This window comes from Alosa pseudoharengus, unplaced genomic scaffold (assembly GCF_046254945.1).
Source record: "Alosa pseudoharengus isolate Yale_2024_CS ecotype anadromous, Long Island Sound unplaced genomic scaffold, YU_APseudo_1.1 YU_APseudo_1.1_scf_15, whole genome shotgun sequence".
Lineage (NCBI taxonomy): Eukaryota > Metazoa > Chordata > Actinopteri > Clupeiformes > Clupeidae > Alosa > Alosa pseudoharengus.
The window spans coordinates 8,509,889-8,528,405 of NW_027468620.1; the positions used below are offsets into that span (position 1 = coordinate 8,509,889).

Here is an 18,517-nt window from a genome sequence, read left to right on the forward strand (position 1 = left end):
TCTGTCTGAGTTTGTGTTGTAGTGTGTTGTGTTGTATGAGTTGCAGTCGTCCCCATGAGCTCTCACCTCCGTCCTCGTCCGTGTCCTCCTCGGACTCCTCGCTGTCCACGGCCCGACTCGCCCGGTTTCCATCCAGCTCCAGGGCCCAGATCATCAGTGCCGTGTCGGCGCCGCCCACTGTCAGCAGCGTGACGTCGTCCTGAGCCCAGCGCACGTTGGTCACATGGGCACTGTGGCCCACATAGCGCTTGAATCGGGCGTACTGTCCCTGCGACCAGATGGACAGTAATTATAGGAAGTCTGTTTATCATCATCATCATCATCATCATCATCATCATCATCGTGCTTTAACCCATCTGGATGTAGCAGACTTCAGTGCAGTATCTGATGTATCACATTGACATGTTAAACTCAGGACAGAGTGGCACTGTAAATGACTGCAGCAATATTTCATGCACTAATAAGTCCATTTGACTTAAATACATAAAAGTACATGGTAGAAATACATTGAAGTAAATGCATAGAAGAAAACAACTTTAACATAGGAACTAATGCTATATTTAAAATATATATATTTTGCGTATGGTAGACGTGTGAATAAAGCTAACGCACATGGTTCAGTAAAGCAGCCCTTTGGTCTTTCAGAAAACTTCACTAAGCATTAGCAACCGAAAGCTCATGCACATACACACAAAGACAGTGAGGTGTGAGTGTGAATGTAGGATCACTCCTACCCTGGCTGGGTAGCTGAAGAGCTTGAGGAAGCCAAAGTCGTCTCCGGTGGCCAGCAGTCTGCGGTCTTTGGTGAGCGAGGCAGCGTTGATGTCTGTGATGTCGCTGTGCGTTGGCCAGATGCCCTCACAGGTGGGGCCCAGCACGCATGTCCAGGTGGCCCATTCCATCTTCTCCATCTGACGCACAGCAACACACACACACACACACTCAGTACTCCAGCACAGCACAGAACACACTACTCTTCTGCACGTTAGTATTGGTTAGGCAGTCAAATGTGTAAAATGTGTGAAATGTGTGTGTGTGTCCAATCTGTGATCAAAGGCTGTCATGAAATGCTATATCATCTGACATTGGCATGTCCTTACGTACATTTGGAAGAGGTGCACAATGCCCTGGCACATCAACAGAGCATGATGGGTGTACCAACCACAACCTCAACCACAACCGCAAGTGAATTTGTGTAAGAACAGATGCGTTCATGTGCATTTATTGATATAATGCTGAGTTATGTTGCTTTGTAAAGACATTGGTTTAAAACATTTTATTTGGTTTTTGGTTTAAAGATGGCTTAAATTCAAATCTTCACAACCAAAGATGTCATTCTTTTTCTCTATTGGCCCAAAGCACAATTACATAACACATATTGAGGCTTTGCCATTGAAATTATGCTGTTCTTATCGTCTTTAAATAGACAACAAGTGAAAACAATACTATTAACAATACTACCAGATAAGTAGTCTTCGGAATGATATACTGTAGATATGTTATGAACTGAACAGATGAAAAAACATCCAGTTACGAGACTGTGTCATTGTTACTGTCATTGTCAGCTTATATTTTTACACTTATATTATCAAACACACACATTAAATTCAGAGATTCCAAACAAACACAGAGGCAAAATATAAATGCACAGTTTTTATTGTAAGAAAACATATGAACACAGAAGCAGATACATATAAACAGTGAAAAGTAACCAAAAGTTGTAAGAATTGTTATGCACCACTGGCCACACTGTATATGACCAGGTCATGAATACATACATGTTTTCAACTGCTCACACAGGGGAAAGGGCTGTTTGTTTTATAAATGATCCATTATCTACCGGTATGTTGATGAGGAAGGAATGTAAAGACATGAAAACCTAATCAGCCTCAACCTACCTCCACATTGCGGATGGTTTGTCTCTTTCCTCTTGGGGCTTCGAAGAATAGTTGCTCTTTGGCACCAGAATTAACCTGCAGCAGTTTACCTGAAGAGAATCAGTGCATTCATAATGCTGCATACAGCAATTTCAGATCAGATAAACAGGAAAATAAATCAGTATGCAAGCAAATCAAATTCAAATCGGATAATAACAAACACATTAACATAAAACAAATGGAAAGTTATGGATAAAGATATTGCATTGGTCAACTTATGTGTTAGCGCCGATAGCCCACTCACCGCGAGTGTCCCAGTCTATGTGAGTGATGTAGCTCGAGGCTCCTTTGCAGATGCCCACTCTCTTGCTGGTCAGCACGTTGTAGATGTCAACAAAGTTGTCATGGGAGGCCACAGCGAGGTATTTACCGGCATCTGCACAAACGCACCACAACACAAACGCACAGCACACAGAGCAGCTCAAGGTGAGAGGAAACAAAGGCAAGCATTTATAAGAGTCCCTTTTATCTCCCACGCACGATCAGTTCTGCTGATCTGTTCACCTGCACAGACTGCAGAAGACGATAACGCCATTCAGTGGAATCTGTGAATTACCATGGCAACAGTTGAACAGTTGGAAGTCAGGAAGTTGGAATAACAAAAGAGCCAGAGCCCCAGAGACTACAGTGATCTGGGCTCCTTCTCACCAGCCGTCACTGGTCTCCCAGGCTCGAGGGGAGGATTGTGTGTGTGTGTGTGTGTGTGTGTGTGGGGGGCAGGGGGGGGTTGTGTGTGTGTGTATATATGTGTGTGTGGGTGGGTGGGTTTGTTGGGGAGGTGGGAGTTCGGTTCCAGCGCTTACCTTGTGAAAATCTCACGTCGGAGATGAGCTCCTTGCGGTGGTGGAACGACACCAGGTCCTCCAACGTGTCCGAGTTCACCACCAGGAAGCTGCCATCGTTCAGGCCCACTGCTAAGGCTTTCCCGTCAGGGGAGAAGGCACAACATCTTCCACCTGTCACACATCATACACACACACACACACACACACACACACACACACATCATGTTATGCACACACAGCACACATACAGTACCTACAAACACACATTTCCATGTTACCATTCACAGTCAGACCAGCCTACTGACACACTGGGATATCACATGGCTGGATGTGACAAAGTATACACTAGTGAAAGTATTTCCAGAGCTGTGCTGTCCTGAGCCTATTTTAGCTCTGCTGTGACAGAGAGTGACAGGGCTGGGTGACACGCATGCGTCTCGCGGAGCGGGCAGTGTTGACATGTGTTAACTGATGTTTGGAGACAGCGACTGGCGAGTGGGCGTACGGAATGTCCTACCTTTTTTCAGCTTGCGGACGGCCACCATGCGGTGGTTGGCCGAGAGCTCCCAGATCCGCAGCGTCTTATCGTCGCTCACGGTGGCACATATGGGGAGCATCGGGTGAGCGGCCAGACCCCACACCTCACCCTCCATGTGACCCTGTGAGACAGGACGCAAGAACAGGGGTCAGACTCACGCGCACACGTACACAGTACACACACATGCACACGTACAGTACACACAAATGCACACGTACACATACACACACACGCCAGACTCCACACCTCCCCCTCCATGTCACCCTGTGAGACAGGACGCAAAAACAGGGGTCAGACACACGCGCACACATACACAGTACACAGTACACACACATGCACACGTACAGTACACACACATACACAGACACACACACACACACAGACACACACACACACACAGCTGTCCATTACTGCCCGGCGGTGTGACAGCACAGTGCATCCTGTGAGTCTGCTCTGTTTCATCTTCAGTGCACTGAGTCACAGCGAAGCTGAAACACACACCTAACCCCTCTCTACAAAATCCCTTCACATACACACACACACACACACACACACGCACACGCACACGCACACGCACACGCACACGCACACGCACACGCACATACACACATATACACACACCTAACACTTCTCTAAAAAAACCCTTCATGGTCTGGATCCCAACTCTACAACCCATCCTTCTTAAGGGCCGAGAATGATAACGACAAACAAAGTTTATATGTCATTATCTAAAATCATCTAAAGTCACCCACACATTAATGACATGAAGAAAGAAATGAACGATATGAATGTCACTTCAGGGCAATTTTGAGAACGATAAAAAAACCTGACAGCCAATCGAAATCTTTCACATTTTAGACATCACATTCATCAACAGGAGGAGATCCTTTCCTTATCGTTGGTCAGTGTGGACGCCTTTATCGTTAAAGTTATAGTTATCTTTATTGTTATCAGTCCTGGTGTGAACAGCCCTTTAGACGTCTCTAGTGCACCTACTGCCTTTGACGTCTCTTTCTAAAGACAGGCTTGAAACGCCTACCCAGGAGATGCACACTATCAAAAGCCACATCTGCCTGGAGTCACTACATTAGTCACCCTACTCTGCTGCCTTTGAATTGATTTCAGGGAGACTTAATGCAAACTACACAATCAGCTCTGCTCACTATGGCAACACAGAAGGCCTTATTAGCACTGTGAGAGGCTGAGGGTTTATGTCCTTGACGAAGACCACACACTCCAAACAGCAGCTCTAAGAATTACCGTTCGAGCTGCCGATCCATCCTTAACTCACATAACGAAGTGAGTTTCCAAGAATCAGCCCCCTTTAAATTCATTTCGGGCGAATGGTTAGTGCTGAATAAACAAAGGGCAGCGCTACAGCTGAGGACCCACAGGCAAACAGGCTTTCAGGGGCAATCAGGCGGCAGCAGGGTTATATAAGGAAGGCTGCAGATTGGCATTCAGTGATGGGTGAGGTTCAAAAGGAGCCATATACATATAGAAGGGACGATAAACATGAGAGGACCATGCTCACATACATACATACATACACACATGTACGCACGCACACACACACACACACACACACATACACACACACACACACATACACACACACACACACACACACACACACAGTATGACCCACACAACTGGACACACACACGCACGCACGCACGCACGCACGCACACACACACACACACACACACACACACACACACACACACACACGTACACGCACACACACATACACACAATGGCGAATCTAAAGGAGAACGCAATCAAGAGTTCACAAACACGGTATGACCCACACAGCTGGACACACACACACACACACACACACACACACACACACACACACACACACACACACCTGGACCAGCAGAGTCATAGGACCACTTTTGTCAATTTCAAGTATCTCCCCATTCTTAGTTCCGACTAGGATATGTCCATGTCCCAGAGTTATGGCACGAATGGAGGGGTTATCCTCGAGCAGCAGTCCTACACACAAGAAAACACACAGCAGACAGTCAGCCCTTACTCTGTCCTGTGGTCAGGACACATCTCACAGATTTCAGTTATTTAGTTACACAGTAAGACAGGAATCGGGTGTGTGGGATGAATGTCTCCTCTCTGACCAAAAGGGGGCAGCACTTTATCAGGAGAATTAATCTATAGACTACCTGCCAGGGAACGCTCTCAAACCCTAATCACTAGTCTGCACTACAGTCAAGTACACGCTGAACAGTTTGAAGCAGATTCTCGCCAAAGTCTGTTTCGCACTCTCAGTCAGTGGAGTGCTGTGTGAGAGCAGAGAAAGTATGCCTGTCATGTCATACCTTTGGATCCAGAAGAGAGTGATGCTCTTTTGATGGCGTACGTCTTGAGACACCTCTCAAACATGTCGTCCCACAGCTCAACTACGCCATCCTTTCCTCCCGTCACGAACCCCTGCAGAGAACACACAGCAACACACACACAAGCAGCCTGGTTTGATCACTCCAACCTCTTCCCTGGCTCTCATATACAGTATGTACTGTATACTGCATAATGGATGGATACATGTTATCACCACATACAATTTAAGTAGTCCTGTGAGCCTGTTAAAAAATATTTTTATATAACTGGTTTAGATAGATAGATAGATAGATAGATAGATAGATACTTTATTAATCCCAAAGGTAATTTTGGCATCCAGTAGCTTTCTATACAAAACAAGGAAATACACATTCCCATTCATAGCAGTACCTTGTCCAAAGAGAACATGGCAAAGACAGGCCCATCGTGGGCCTTGATGGTCTTCAGGAGCACCGGTTCCTTCCAGATAAACACATCCCCTGTTGCAGCTCCAGAGAAGACCAGATCATCCGTGCGGCCATAACAGACAGACATCATCGTCTCGGGCTTCCCAAGGTTCCCGAATACTCCTCGCTTGAACGTGAGTCCGCCACCTTCACAAGACAAAAAAATCTCTGTCGTTAGTAGCCCATAAGAAGTAAAAACTCTACACATGTCTGAACCGCCAGACTCTCTGAAGTGTTAAACATGGCCAATTACACTGAAATGGACTGCAAAGGGAAATTGTGCTTTCTGCAGTGTAAGCTCAGGCAAATGGGCTCTATTAGTAGAGTAATGTGAGTTCTCAGCAAACACCATATTTGCCTACATTAAACATCAAATGAGGGAGATAAATGCTTGCAAAGGGAAGACATTTGTACAACAGATATATATATATATATATAGAGAGAGAGAGAGAGAGAGAGAGAGAGAGAGAGAGAGAGAGAGAGAGAGAGAGAGAGAGAGAGTTATTTAGCAAAAGCTATTTGCATCCCTCAGGGAGAGCAAATGCAAGACATAAAAAAACGAGGTGGGAGGGTTATGTGTGGTGTGGGCACCTGCTATCTGCCAGAACTTAATGTGCTTCATGCCCACGGTGACCAGCTTGTCCATTAGGAGAGGGCTGCACTTCACCACAAACAGCTTGTCTTTGTGTCCCCTAGGGGAGGAGAGAAAGAGAGAGAGAGAGAGAGAGAGAGAGAGAGAGGAAGCAGACAACATTTACACCTCCACCCACTGCTGGTGTGCCAGGTTTTAAATATGTCCACCGTGCTGCTGTGGTAGTAGGGTCTGCCACCCCTGAGAGTCTCCCTACCTGGCAGTGGCCAGCTTCTCCCCTTTCTTCCAGTCCCAGACAATGATAGTGTGGTGGTCATCCACTCCGATGGACACCAGGCTCTTCCCATCCGCTGAATAACACAAAAGCGTGAATTATTCGCAACAACTCATCCAAAAGCACATTCACACTCACGTCAGAGATGAGACGACCTTTGCTGTGACCTTTTCCTGTGTGCTGCAAATGTTAACAAACACATGGTGTCTCATACTAACGTATGTGCTGATTTCTTCATGATACCTGTGTGCAAACGAAATAATATTTCTGTGAGCAGAGAGACAGAGGAGGAGGGTCACACACATCATCGTCCGTACCTGAGAAGTCCAGCGCACACACTCCTCTCTGGTGATACCCCTTCAGAAGGGAGAGGCACTTTAGGGTTTGGATGTCCCACACATGGATAGCTGGATCCCTCCCAACCTGTGTAGAACAGACATAGAAAAAAGACAGATATAAGTGGAACAGTCTGGAACAGTAGTGGAACCTGCAGTCCTAGTCGACATTTTTTTAAAACAGGGTTTTCCTTCGTTGTTCTGTCCGCAGGAAAGCACCAAAACACTGGCAATTACTATCAAGAGCATGCCAAACAAACAGGCAGTGATATAACCCTAATCACAAAGCCATGTTGGCCAAAAAAAGTATCGACATAAGAGTGACCTGACACTGTCATGACACATGAACCCTAACCCTAACCCTAAACCTAATCCTAACCGCTAACCCTAACTCTAACCCTAATCCAAACCCTAACTTGTTACGACAAAAACCGAATGTCACTTAATAACAAAAGCGTTATGTCATAAACGTTTATGACTTGTTCATGACAGTGTCATGTCACTCTTATGTCGATACTGTCAAGTAAAGTGTAACCAAAAAAGCTACATTAAAAAATATTTACATCCTGTGTACGTGTGGACTTGCTGCCCTACAGTTACCTGTCCGGTGGCCGCGTAGTCTTTGAGTGGGTGGACGGTGAGGGTGAGAATGTCGTCGTCGTGGCCCAGATAGAAGCGCTGCGAGTGCTGCTGGCGGCTGTAGATGACGGCCACCGCCGCCACATGATACACAACCTCACCCGCCTGCGTGTAGAAGAGATTATTCCTGCAGTCATAGCCCCGATACCTGCACACACACAAGGAGAGGGGGAGAGAGAGGACAGAGAGAGAGAGAGAGAGAGAGAGAGAGCGGAACAGAGAGGGGGGCAGAGAGGGAGAGACAGAAATGGATAGAGAGAAAGGGACAGAGAGAGAGAGCGGGAAAGAGAGAGAGATAGAAAAAGAGAGGGAGAGAGAGGGATGGATGGTGTTATAAGGAGCACAGAGACTAAAAGGGACAGAGGAAACAGTCAAGTCAAGATTTCAATCAGCCATGATGTAGTAGCTTATTTGGACTTGGAATAGGTTGGGAGTGAACTCAAACTCAACAGATTTTATTCATTCCCAGCTGGCAAATCTTTCTCTCTGTATGAAGTGGCCGTAATTAATCACACGCTGTGAGTGGAATTCTAATTGAGAAACACAGTGTGTTTGTGTGTGTGTGTGTATATGTGTGTGTGTGTGTGTGTGTGTGTGTGTGGTTGTGTGGGTGTGAATATGTGTGTGTGTTTGTGTGCGCACACACTTGTGTGTGTGTGACTGTGTATCTGTGTGTGTCTGTGTGTGTGTGTGTATGTGTGTGTGTGTGTGAGTATGTGTGTGTGTGTGTGTGTGTGTGTGTGTGTGTGTGTGTGTGTGTATGTGTGTGTGTGTGTGTGTGTGTGTGTGTGTTTTCTGAGTGTGTGCCATTTTAATTCCTCAAATACTCAGACTTCACAGTTGACCACTGCCAATAGAGAGGGCCTGGGAGTAAAGAAGTTAGTATTACAGGAAGAGTCCTCAAATGAACTTGACCAAAAATAGGACACTAAGCAGCAGCAGCCAAAACAGCACTTCAATACTGTCAACGTTTTCATTAATAAAAACCAAAAAACAGAGAGCTTATTGGAGAACAAATGGTATGCATATCTTAAGCTATTTCTGTACCAGTTTTGTGTATATGGAAAGGAAACATATACAGCAATAAATAATAAACAACCTCACATATCACATTCAGCAACATACTACAGACTTACAGGAGATGTCTATTAATAAGGATGTTAACGGCTTTATTCCCTGGAGCAAATGCAAAGATGAGCAGCTACTGCTTGTGAGGAACTTGGAGGTTGTGACATTAACGGGGAAACACTTCATTAACCACGAGTGCTGCAGCCCCACGGTCTGTCTGTTAGTCTGTCAGTCAGTCTGTCTTACCCGTGGACAAACTTCAGCCGCAGGCCAACGTCAGGGCATCGCTGCCTCTTGAGAGATCCCACCAGCTGTTTCTTCTCACGGCTCTGCTGCTTCAGCTGAGGTAGGTCCTCCTTGTACACCTGGAGAACCGCACAGAACCGAGAACTGAGAACACGGAGGAGAGAGAGAGAGAGATAGAGAGAGAAAGAAAGAGAGAGAGAGATAGGGGAACAGCACTGCTGAGAGCCTAGGGTTCCGTGACGGAGAATCCAAACAGCAATAAAACAAGAGTCTCTAGAGTCCAGCCATGTTTGCTTCATTAAGTTTGCTTTCTTAGCCTCATCACGCACACACACACACACACGCACACACGCACACACAAACACACACACTACTTTTTCCTCCAAGCAATGTAGTCACTTTAATTCAGTTGAATAGACAGACAGAGAGCCTACAAAAAAGGGAGCATCAACCACAATGTCTGATATATTCTGTCATGTCTACAATATTCAGATTAGGCCAAATAAAAGGCAAAGTGACACAAGAGGAGCTGCGCTCTTAAAGGAAGAAAAAAAAAAACCTGAGGAGTGCTGGAAAGGGTCTAATTAGCCAGCTAGCCCGTTAGCGCCTGGAAAGAGATGACAGCCTGGCAGACAAGGAGCGTAGACGGGGGCAGGCCCCCTCCTGAATAATTCCCTTTCACACTTGGTGGGGTTGGTTAATATTGGATATGACCGGCCCTGATTAGCATACAACGGCTGCTACTACAAAACACTCTGGCCGTCAGTCACTCACTAACTCGCTCTCTCGCTCGCTCGCTCATGCGGCTGCAGCCGGCTCACTCGCCTCACACCTGCATCTCAATTACCGCTGGCCCATGGGTACAACAGATCCGCCAGACTCATGGCCTGCCAACAGGTCGGGGAGAGAGAGAGAGAGAGAGAGAGAAAGAGAGAGAGAGAGACAGGGAGAGACAGACAGACAGATGGACAGAGACTAAGAGACAGACGGGGGAGAGAGAGAGAGAGAGAGAGAGAGAGAGAGAGAGAGAGAAAGAGTCAGACGAGGACACTGGTTGGCAGGGAGTGTAAGTGAGTGAGCAATCTAGCGGTCTAGAGTGTTGAAACTTTTAAACCGGGGCGCCTCATTGATCAGTCATGAGCCCGACGACAAGGACAGCAGCAGGGCCTCGTATCTGCCGGCACACAGGCGGTGGTGGCGGAGGAGCTTTGTGGTTGCCGCGGCGCTGCCCACGCTGAGCCGCCGACGGAGGCTGCAGCAGCTGCTGCAGTAGATAAGGCCTGTGACGGATGCAGAGAGGCTGGGACGGGGGCAGAGGGGTGGGGGTGCTGGTGATAGGACTTGGGATTGGTGTGTGTGTGTGTGTGTGTGTGTGTGTGTGTGTGTGTGTGTGTGTGTGTGTGTGTGTGTGGGGGGTTGGGGGTTGTCTGGGTGGTTGCTGAGTGCGAGTGTTAGAAACCCAAGACCCCGATCGGCACAGCTCGGCACAGCTCGGTACAGATGCCGCACAAAAGCCCCCAGATAGGCCAGAGCGAGCGGCGGAGTTCTTTCATCGACCTCCAGCTCCGACTCCGTCTCCACTCGGCCCTCCCTCATTTAGCCGCGGCGGTAGCGACGGCGACGGTGAAGGCGCATCTGCTGTCCTTCACCTTGGCTGACATTGAGAGCGGCGCACATTCCTCACACGTACGTCTCTCTCAGAGAGAGCAACATCAGCCTGCGTCTCGACTCTCCCCTTTCATCTCACACTTCTGTGGGTGTGCTGAAGGCCTTAGTGTTTAGACACAGTCACACAAGCAGACTGCCCACATGATATTCTAGTCAGGATCACATGAACGCTTTCAAAGACTCCCTAGCTAGCTGTGGCTTTCTTTCATGTTTAGCTCTGTGGTCACTTCTGTTCTTTTGTAGCTTGGTACATTGGATGAACCCTGGTCTTCTTACAGGCGGTAATGAAAGGTAAGTGCAGTGTGCATGAGAACATATGAATTCGGAACACACCTGGCGGTCATAATTGATTTGGGTCTCCTGCTCGATGTCCGAGTCCAGCTCTGGGACATCAGACAGGTCTGAATCGGACTCCTCGCTGTTGGAATCTGCATATCCATCTTCAAAGGTAAACGAAAAAACACACTGTGACTACCGAAGACATTCAGAGGTCAAAATATGATGGGAATACTACAGCGATCTTGACAAATACATAACTGCCTACTGCCTAAGTTAGAGACATTCTTGCTCAGTCATAGCATATTCGATTCATTTAAATAAGTTAGGACTGATCAAACTAATTATTTGTGATTGGACGTGATTGTGTCATAGCTAGCAAATATTGCCATTGCTGTCAATAGCTGCGGTACTAGTCCTCCGGCCTCATGCCTACGGCCCAATCACAGCCATGCCGATATCTGCTACCAATCGATATCCCCACTCTCACTCATGCCATATTTGCTTAATTCCCAGATAAAGCACAGGTTGGCTAGAGGTGAGTCTACCTTGATGCAGGGGCTCGGGTACACCATTCACGATGCCCTCGGGTAGAAACCTCCACTGGAACACAGAGTGATCTGCCCCGCCCGTGGTCAGCACCCACTGGAAGTCATGTGACCAGCGCACATTGGTCACATGGGCTGAGTGACCGACGTATTTCTTAAATTTCGCAGCTGCGGACAAAGGGCCAAGGGTCAAGCTTTCATGCACAGAGTGCAGCACAAAAACACAGACATCAACCATAACAAACCAATAAGTGACATGAGTTCATTGGTTACATTCAACAGCTGAAATGTCCGTGGATAAAGATCAATGTTTTGAACCGTGACAATGAACGATGACAGGCCCCTTATCTTACAATCTTACTCATTTTCTCAATACTGCTTTAATTCCACAATGAAATATTGTAATAAATGATCCAGCGGAATAAAATGTCAATGAAATCACACCTTTCTTCAGACAGGGGAATCGGAAGAGCTTGACAAGGCCAAAGTCATCGCCGGTGACCAGGATGGCACTGTTGTAGTTGGCGTCCACGGAGTTGATGTCACTGATGTTGGTGTACTTGGGCCAGATGCCTGTCACCTCCGGGCCAATCACGCACGTCCAAGACACCCAGTGGATCCCTTTGGTCTCCTCCTTGGTGGTGAGGTGCTTGCCCGCTGAAGAGTGGAGGTCAAATGTTACAGGAAAGCAGTTCAACCAGAGAGGGTTAGTGATGAAGGATCTTTCTCCGTTAAATGGAGAAGCAGCCAGAAAGTTTCAGGTGAGCACATGAAAGTTTCACGTGAGCACATGAAAATAAACTTTAGATTTTTTTTTGCTCAAGTCCCCTTAGGGCCTCCCTACACCTCTGTGTGTGTACGCGAGTGTTTTACTTTACCGGTGTCGTTAAAGGTGTGAAAGCGGTAAACCCGGCGGTTTCGTGTAGACGTAGTTTTAATTACACCGCACAGATCTAAAAGTGTGGATGAGGGGATTAAATGCTTCACACCTTTTAACTCTCAGCATTTCCTAGGGCCGTAATTAGACAAAGAAAAACAAAGCGCTATGCGGGAAACCTGGGCAAGGGACACTGTGCTATGCTTGTTTTTGGATAAAATGCACTGTATGGCTTAATAACGTTCTGCTTCAGCACCTGGATTTACATATTAGCTAAGTGTATAGAGCTGGTTTCTGTGAACATTGATTAAAGGAACACCCCAACATTTAGGAAAATGTTGGAGTTCTTTTGTCACTTTTGGTTGGAGTTCTTTTGTAACTTTTGGTTTAGTTATAAGCTAGTTGGTTCTGACAACCTCAATGTATTATGCTAAGCTAGACAGAGTTACTGCACGCACAGAGATGAGAAGGTATGTATCTTATCTAACTCTAGGGGAGATGGTGAATAACCTAATTTCCCAAAATGTTGGCGTGTTCCTTTAATCCTAGTCCTTGACTAAAAGCTTGTTCTCAGTAGCCTACAGATTAACATTGAGGTTCTCTTTCAGTTCAGGACTAGTTTTCATCCAACTTTTCATTATTTCATTATTACGTAAAGGAATCTGACTCAATAGTGTAAAAGAGACAATAGTGTGCTAAGAGGTGATCCTTGAAAAACCATTCACAAAAGGTTTCATTGTTACAATATTTACCATTAGAAATCCTTTGTTACTTATTCTAACTAATTCATTTGGCTGACACTTTTCTGCAAAGCGACTTACATATGTCAGTTATTACAAGGGCCAGTCTCCCGAGAGAAATGTCAGAGTCTTGCTCAAGGGCACCACGGTGGAAGCCAAAAATCAAACCCATAACTTTTCATGCTACTGAATGCTAGCCCAGCTCCTTAGCCACTACATTACCACCACACTTAAGAGCCTGAGTTGTTTACATTTTTGGTCATTTAGCTGTTGCTTTTATCCAAAGCAACCACAAAAAGGGAAACAATCAAGATTTAGTGCGACTACGGCATGTTAGTGCAGCAATATTTTACAATTACATTTAAACTGCATTGTCCTGACTCACTTGGCATCCTGTAGAAGAGGCGTTCTCCGGCTCCGTCGTTGGTTTGCAGGTACTTGCTGTCGATGGACCAGTCCAGGTGTGTGATGAAGCTGGACGACTTGTTGCACTCGCCCACCTTCTTGTAGCGCTGCGCCATGGCGTAGACGTCCACCAGGCCATCGTTGGAACCCACAGCCAGGTAGGCGCCGTCCGGCGAGAACTTCATCTCGTGGATGACCTCCTTCCTGTCTTTGATGTGCACCACCTCCGTCATGTCTCTGGAGGAGCATGATCAAAAGGAGCGGTCAGAGGAACACACAACCAACGTGTTCAGAGGAAAGGAACATTAAAAATAAAATCCCTTCCCTTCACAAACAATTTAAGATAAATAATCACTATCAGATAATCAGTATAAGATTTTCAAGATCATTTTCTTGAATTACTTTATTTGAACTTCAATGAAATAGCCCTCCTCTTGTCTCAGCTCAAATCAAATTCAAGTTCAACTTAAGATTTTAAAAGCACTCTTGTGCTTATTAATTCTAATTTCTAAGGGACGTTCAGGAGAAAAAGTTCAGAATCCAACCGTCTCCAAATAAGATGGGATTTATTTCTGTGAGTCAGAAACAGAGACTCTCAGACAGCAACATGTTTGGGCAGCCGTGGCCCACTGGTTAGCACTCTGGACTGGAACCGGAGGGTTGCCGGTTCGAGCCCCGACCAGTGGGCCGCGGCTGAAGTGCCCTTGAGCAAGGCACCTAAACCCTCACTGCTCCCTGAGCGCTGCCGTTGAAGCAGGCAGCTCACTGCGCCGGGATTAGTGTGTGCTTCATCTCACTGTGTGTTCACTGTGTGCTGTTTGTGTTTCACTAATTCACCGATTGGGTTAAATGCAGAGACCAAATTTCCCTCACGGGATCAAAAAAGTATATATACTTATACTTGTTCCTCTGGGTGGGCACACTGACACTGATGCCTGGTTCTGGAGACGGGACTGACAGGGGAAGCTGCAACAGCATGTGGACATTTTACAGACCTCGAAAGAATGACAGAGTCCCACTCCACTTCTCATATCACAGGCCACTGTTGTACTGGCTACTTCAGGACGGACGAGAACAAAGAGAAAGGACATCCAGTTGTGGCAGGTGCTCAGAGAAGAAAGTAGACAGAACGAGAGCAATGTCACCTTCTGGTGAGAACATTGTTTTAACTTTTTTCAGTGGAGGAGCTGAGTGGCAGGGATTTTGTTTTTCTTACTTCAGGAAGTACGAAAAAGGACCGTTGACATCTGCTTTCGTGGCGCTCAGTTTTGACCGCAAAACTATACAGAGCCAGCCGCCTGAGCCTTATAAAAGCCAAATGATGACCACAGTAACCACAAATACGTGATTGGTCATACTGGAGAACGACTGAATCCTGCAAATGGGAGACAAAGTTCTTGGCACCAAATGAGCTGATACTAACAGCCTGCAGGGGCTGAGTGACTGAGTTGGAGAGGGGGTCGGAGTGGAAGCTTCTGGAAGCTTCCTTGTTGGAGGGCGCCTCGTGGGTTTGTTTAACGTTCTCTGAATAGCACCAGATGGAGGAAGCACATTCATCCACCCTGATGAGTATGACCCTTGCCGGGCCACTGCCACCCAACTTATCAGCTCAAATGGGAGGAGGAAGACTGCATGGAGGGAGGTGGGGATGGGGGGAGGTGGATGAATTAAATCATCATCAGGAGACTCATCATGCCTGTTTGTTTCACAGAAAAGCAATTTCACCCAGCTGATAGTTTATTATCTCTTTAGTGATGGATCGCTCCCTTACTTAATCACCGTTGTCATCGCAGCCAAGGCAATGACAGCTATTTCATTTCCATTCTGAGAAATGGGAAGCGAGAGTAAGAAAAGCAGTGTTGAGTCAACGCCGCTGGAGGCCCTGGTCTTAAATTCCTGAGCAAATATAGATAGGCTCTCCTCCGAGCAACAATATTTTCGGAAGTCCCCTGGCATGCAATTAATTTCATCTCCACAAGGACACTCCTGACACAAAATACAAACAGCACTGCTTCCTTGTTCTCTAGACAATGTGTAAAGACATATGTACTGGCTCATGCCATGAATAATTTACAAGTTGTGGAAAAAAAACAACAAAGGCAAACTGAGGAATGAACAACAAAAAGCATCCGGAGAATACTATTCAGGATCCGAAAACCCCCTCTCGTTCAAATGATTCAGGAATTTCCTCTGGCACACAGACCTTCCATTTTTTAATGGAGAGAACGTAAATGGCAGCTGCTTATTTCAAAATGCAGGGTACAGTAGGGATTAATCACTTCAAAAAGTATTGATTAACAACACTGCAGGGCAATTTAAAATATCACTGGGGAAGTCTAGACTGGTGCAATGACTCCCTGGATAAAGTAAATGAAAATGCGCCTTGAACCAGAATTACAGTGATGAAGTCTCCATCTTTACAAAGTACCATTGGCAGAGCAGACTGTGGATATTTCTTGTCGGAGGGGGATATTGGAGTATAAATAGCCTAGTTTTTTGAGCACCTCAGCGTTGTTAATGAAACAGAGCCTGCTCCCAGTGTGAAAGACCATTAGACACGGCGGGATTTTTTGCTGATAATACTCAATCAGATGTGCCCGGATGTGGCTAAGCTCCAGTAAGGTACTGTCAACACAAGAGCCGTTAATCCCTTAGATCACCTGTCACAGCAAACCTTTCACTACCTTCAGCATATCTACTGCATTTCTTCCCAATGTCGATGACTCAGAGCCCATTGAAATATAAGCTAAATCTGTGATCCAACCTCAGTGCGTGAGTTGGTTCTCTCCAAATACCACATGACGTTGCAGCTTGGAGACAGTGGTGGGGGGTGAATATGGTGGTTCTGAGGTTCGGGTGGTGTTGTGGAAGGTAGATGTGGTTGGGAATTGGTTCTGAGGTTCTGATGTTTTGTAGGAGCGGTTCTAGTGACTGGACATGGTTCTGGTGGTGTTGTGGGAGGTGGATGTGGTGGTGTTATGGGACTGGTGCTGATGTTTGGTCTGGTTGGAGGTTCTGGTTGGAGGTTCTGGTGGGAGGTTCTGGTTGTGCTGGTGTCGGGGTTACGGTACCTGACCCGCAGCACGGTGAAGGAGCCGTCCTTCATGCCCAGGGCCAGCTGGGAGCCATCGCTACTGAAGGACACGCTGCGCACCGCCTCCTCCATGTTGCAGCGCGCTATCAGGGCGTGATCCACCAGGCTCCACAGCCTGTTAACACACACACACACACACACACACACACCAGACACACACACACACACCACACACACCACACACCACACACACACACCACACGCACACACACACCGCACGCACGCACGCACGCACGCACGCACGCACGCACGCACGCACACACACACACACACACACACACACACACACACACACACACGAGACAGCCGGCTGGTTTCAGTACAAATCATCAGCATACCAATACCATACCTCAAACACACACACACATACAGCATACACACACACACACAGCATGCACACATGCACACATGCACACACGCATGCACACACACCATCTCCATCTGTCGTACCTATTCAAATGAATGAACACAGAAATCAAATAAGTAAATGAAATGAAAATACTCCACTGCGCACCCTCTCACAGAGATCTTAAGCCAGTAACTCGCTACACAGCTGTGGACGGACGGCACGCCTGACAGGTTGTTCTGCTTTCTTCTCCCTTCTTCCTTTTAACCATAGTTTTGTCTCCTTTTTTCTCTTGTTAAAGCACACACTCCTCTAAAAGCACACACTCCTCTAAAAGTACACACTACACCACGTTCCTTCTCTGACTGGTGAAGCTCATTAGCTGGCTTCACTGAGCTCTGCTAGACACGTTAGTTGACATAAGGTAGACTAGACTACACTATGCAGACATACATGCACATACACACACACACACACACACACACACACACACACACACACACACACACACACACACTGTTTGAAAAGAAGAGGCTTAATTGGCTAACGGATGACTCAGGGTAAAGTCCACCAGTACAGAGCATAGTGCGGTGCGGGCACAAGGCACAGGGTGGGCACAAGGCACAGGGTGGGCACCGCTGCGGACCACTGTCACATGCCACGCGCGCCACACAAGCCACCCGGCCTCATTACCACAGTACTGCACTCCGTGAGGAGACTGCCACCATGACAGCACTGGGCTTTTTAAATAGCAGAGCCAGACAGGCATGTCTGGGAGGGTGGTTTGTGCGCAGACTGCACACACACACACACACACACACACACACACACACACTCATACTAACACTGACATATAACCATAGTCTCTTTTTTCCATTCGCACTTCTGCATGAAGTCAAGTAAAATTTACTAATATGAAAAGTAGGCTACTTTATAATAAACTCAGTAGGTGCTTAATCTTCTCTCTCACTCGCACCCACAAACAAACAAACGAACACACACACACACACACACACACACACACACACACTCACACAGGGACAGGAGAGCTGTAGCCACTGACCGTACAGAGCGGTCGTCACTGCCAGTCACGGCCAGAGGCTTTTTGGGATGGATGTCCAGTGCCCAGAGCTCTCCCTCACTGTGGCCCTGCATGATGAGGAGGGGCTTGTCCCTGTCCCGCACCATCACCTCGAAGATCTCGCTGTCCTGTGTCCCCGCCAGCAGACGGTCTGCACGCCAGCAGACACTCCGGATGGACAGCCCTGAGAGAGAGGGGGAGAGAGAAGGAGAGGGAGAGAGGGAGAGGGAGAGAGAGTGAGAGAGAGAAAGAGAGTGGGAGGG

General features: G+C 47.0%; 1 protein-coding gene across 1 annotated transcript in view; it reads right to left on the minus strand.

Annotated features, from left to right (window-relative positions):
• The window catches only part of LOC143124117 (echinoderm microtubule-associated protein-like 6), a 77,203-nt gene that overhangs the window by 21,860 nt on the left and 36,826 nt on the right, over positions 1–18,517 (minus strand). The window contains exons 7-26 of the mRNA XM_076285430.1: positions 18,237–18,438; positions 16,805–16,942; positions 13,714–13,970; positions 12,156–12,368; positions 11,712–11,879; positions 11,221–11,327; positions 9,220–9,338; positions 7,867–8,053; positions 7,249–7,354; positions 6,914–7,007; positions 6,657–6,757; positions 6,010–6,212; positions 5,601–5,712; positions 5,135–5,262; positions 3,240–3,381; positions 2,741–2,893; positions 2,182–2,313; positions 1,899–1,987; positions 735–911; positions 67–268 (exon numbers count right to left, since the gene is read on the minus strand). Of these exons, the coding sequence (XP_076141545.1) occupies positions 67–268; positions 735–911; positions 1,899–1,987; positions 2,182–2,313; positions 2,741–2,893; positions 3,240–3,381; positions 5,135–5,262; positions 5,601–5,712; positions 6,010–6,212; positions 6,657–6,757; positions 6,914–7,007; positions 7,249–7,354; positions 7,867–8,053; positions 9,220–9,338; positions 11,221–11,327; positions 11,712–11,879; positions 12,156–12,368; positions 13,714–13,970; positions 16,805–16,942; positions 18,237–18,438 (3,030 nt within the window). The remainder of the gene's footprint in view (positions 1–66; positions 269–734; positions 912–1,898; positions 1,988–2,181; positions 2,314–2,740; positions 2,894–3,239; positions 3,382–5,134; positions 5,263–5,600; positions 5,713–6,009; positions 6,213–6,656; positions 6,758–6,913; positions 7,008–7,248; positions 7,355–7,866; positions 8,054–9,219; positions 9,339–11,220; positions 11,328–11,711; positions 11,880–12,155; positions 12,369–13,713; positions 13,971–16,804; positions 16,943–18,236; positions 18,439–18,517) is intronic.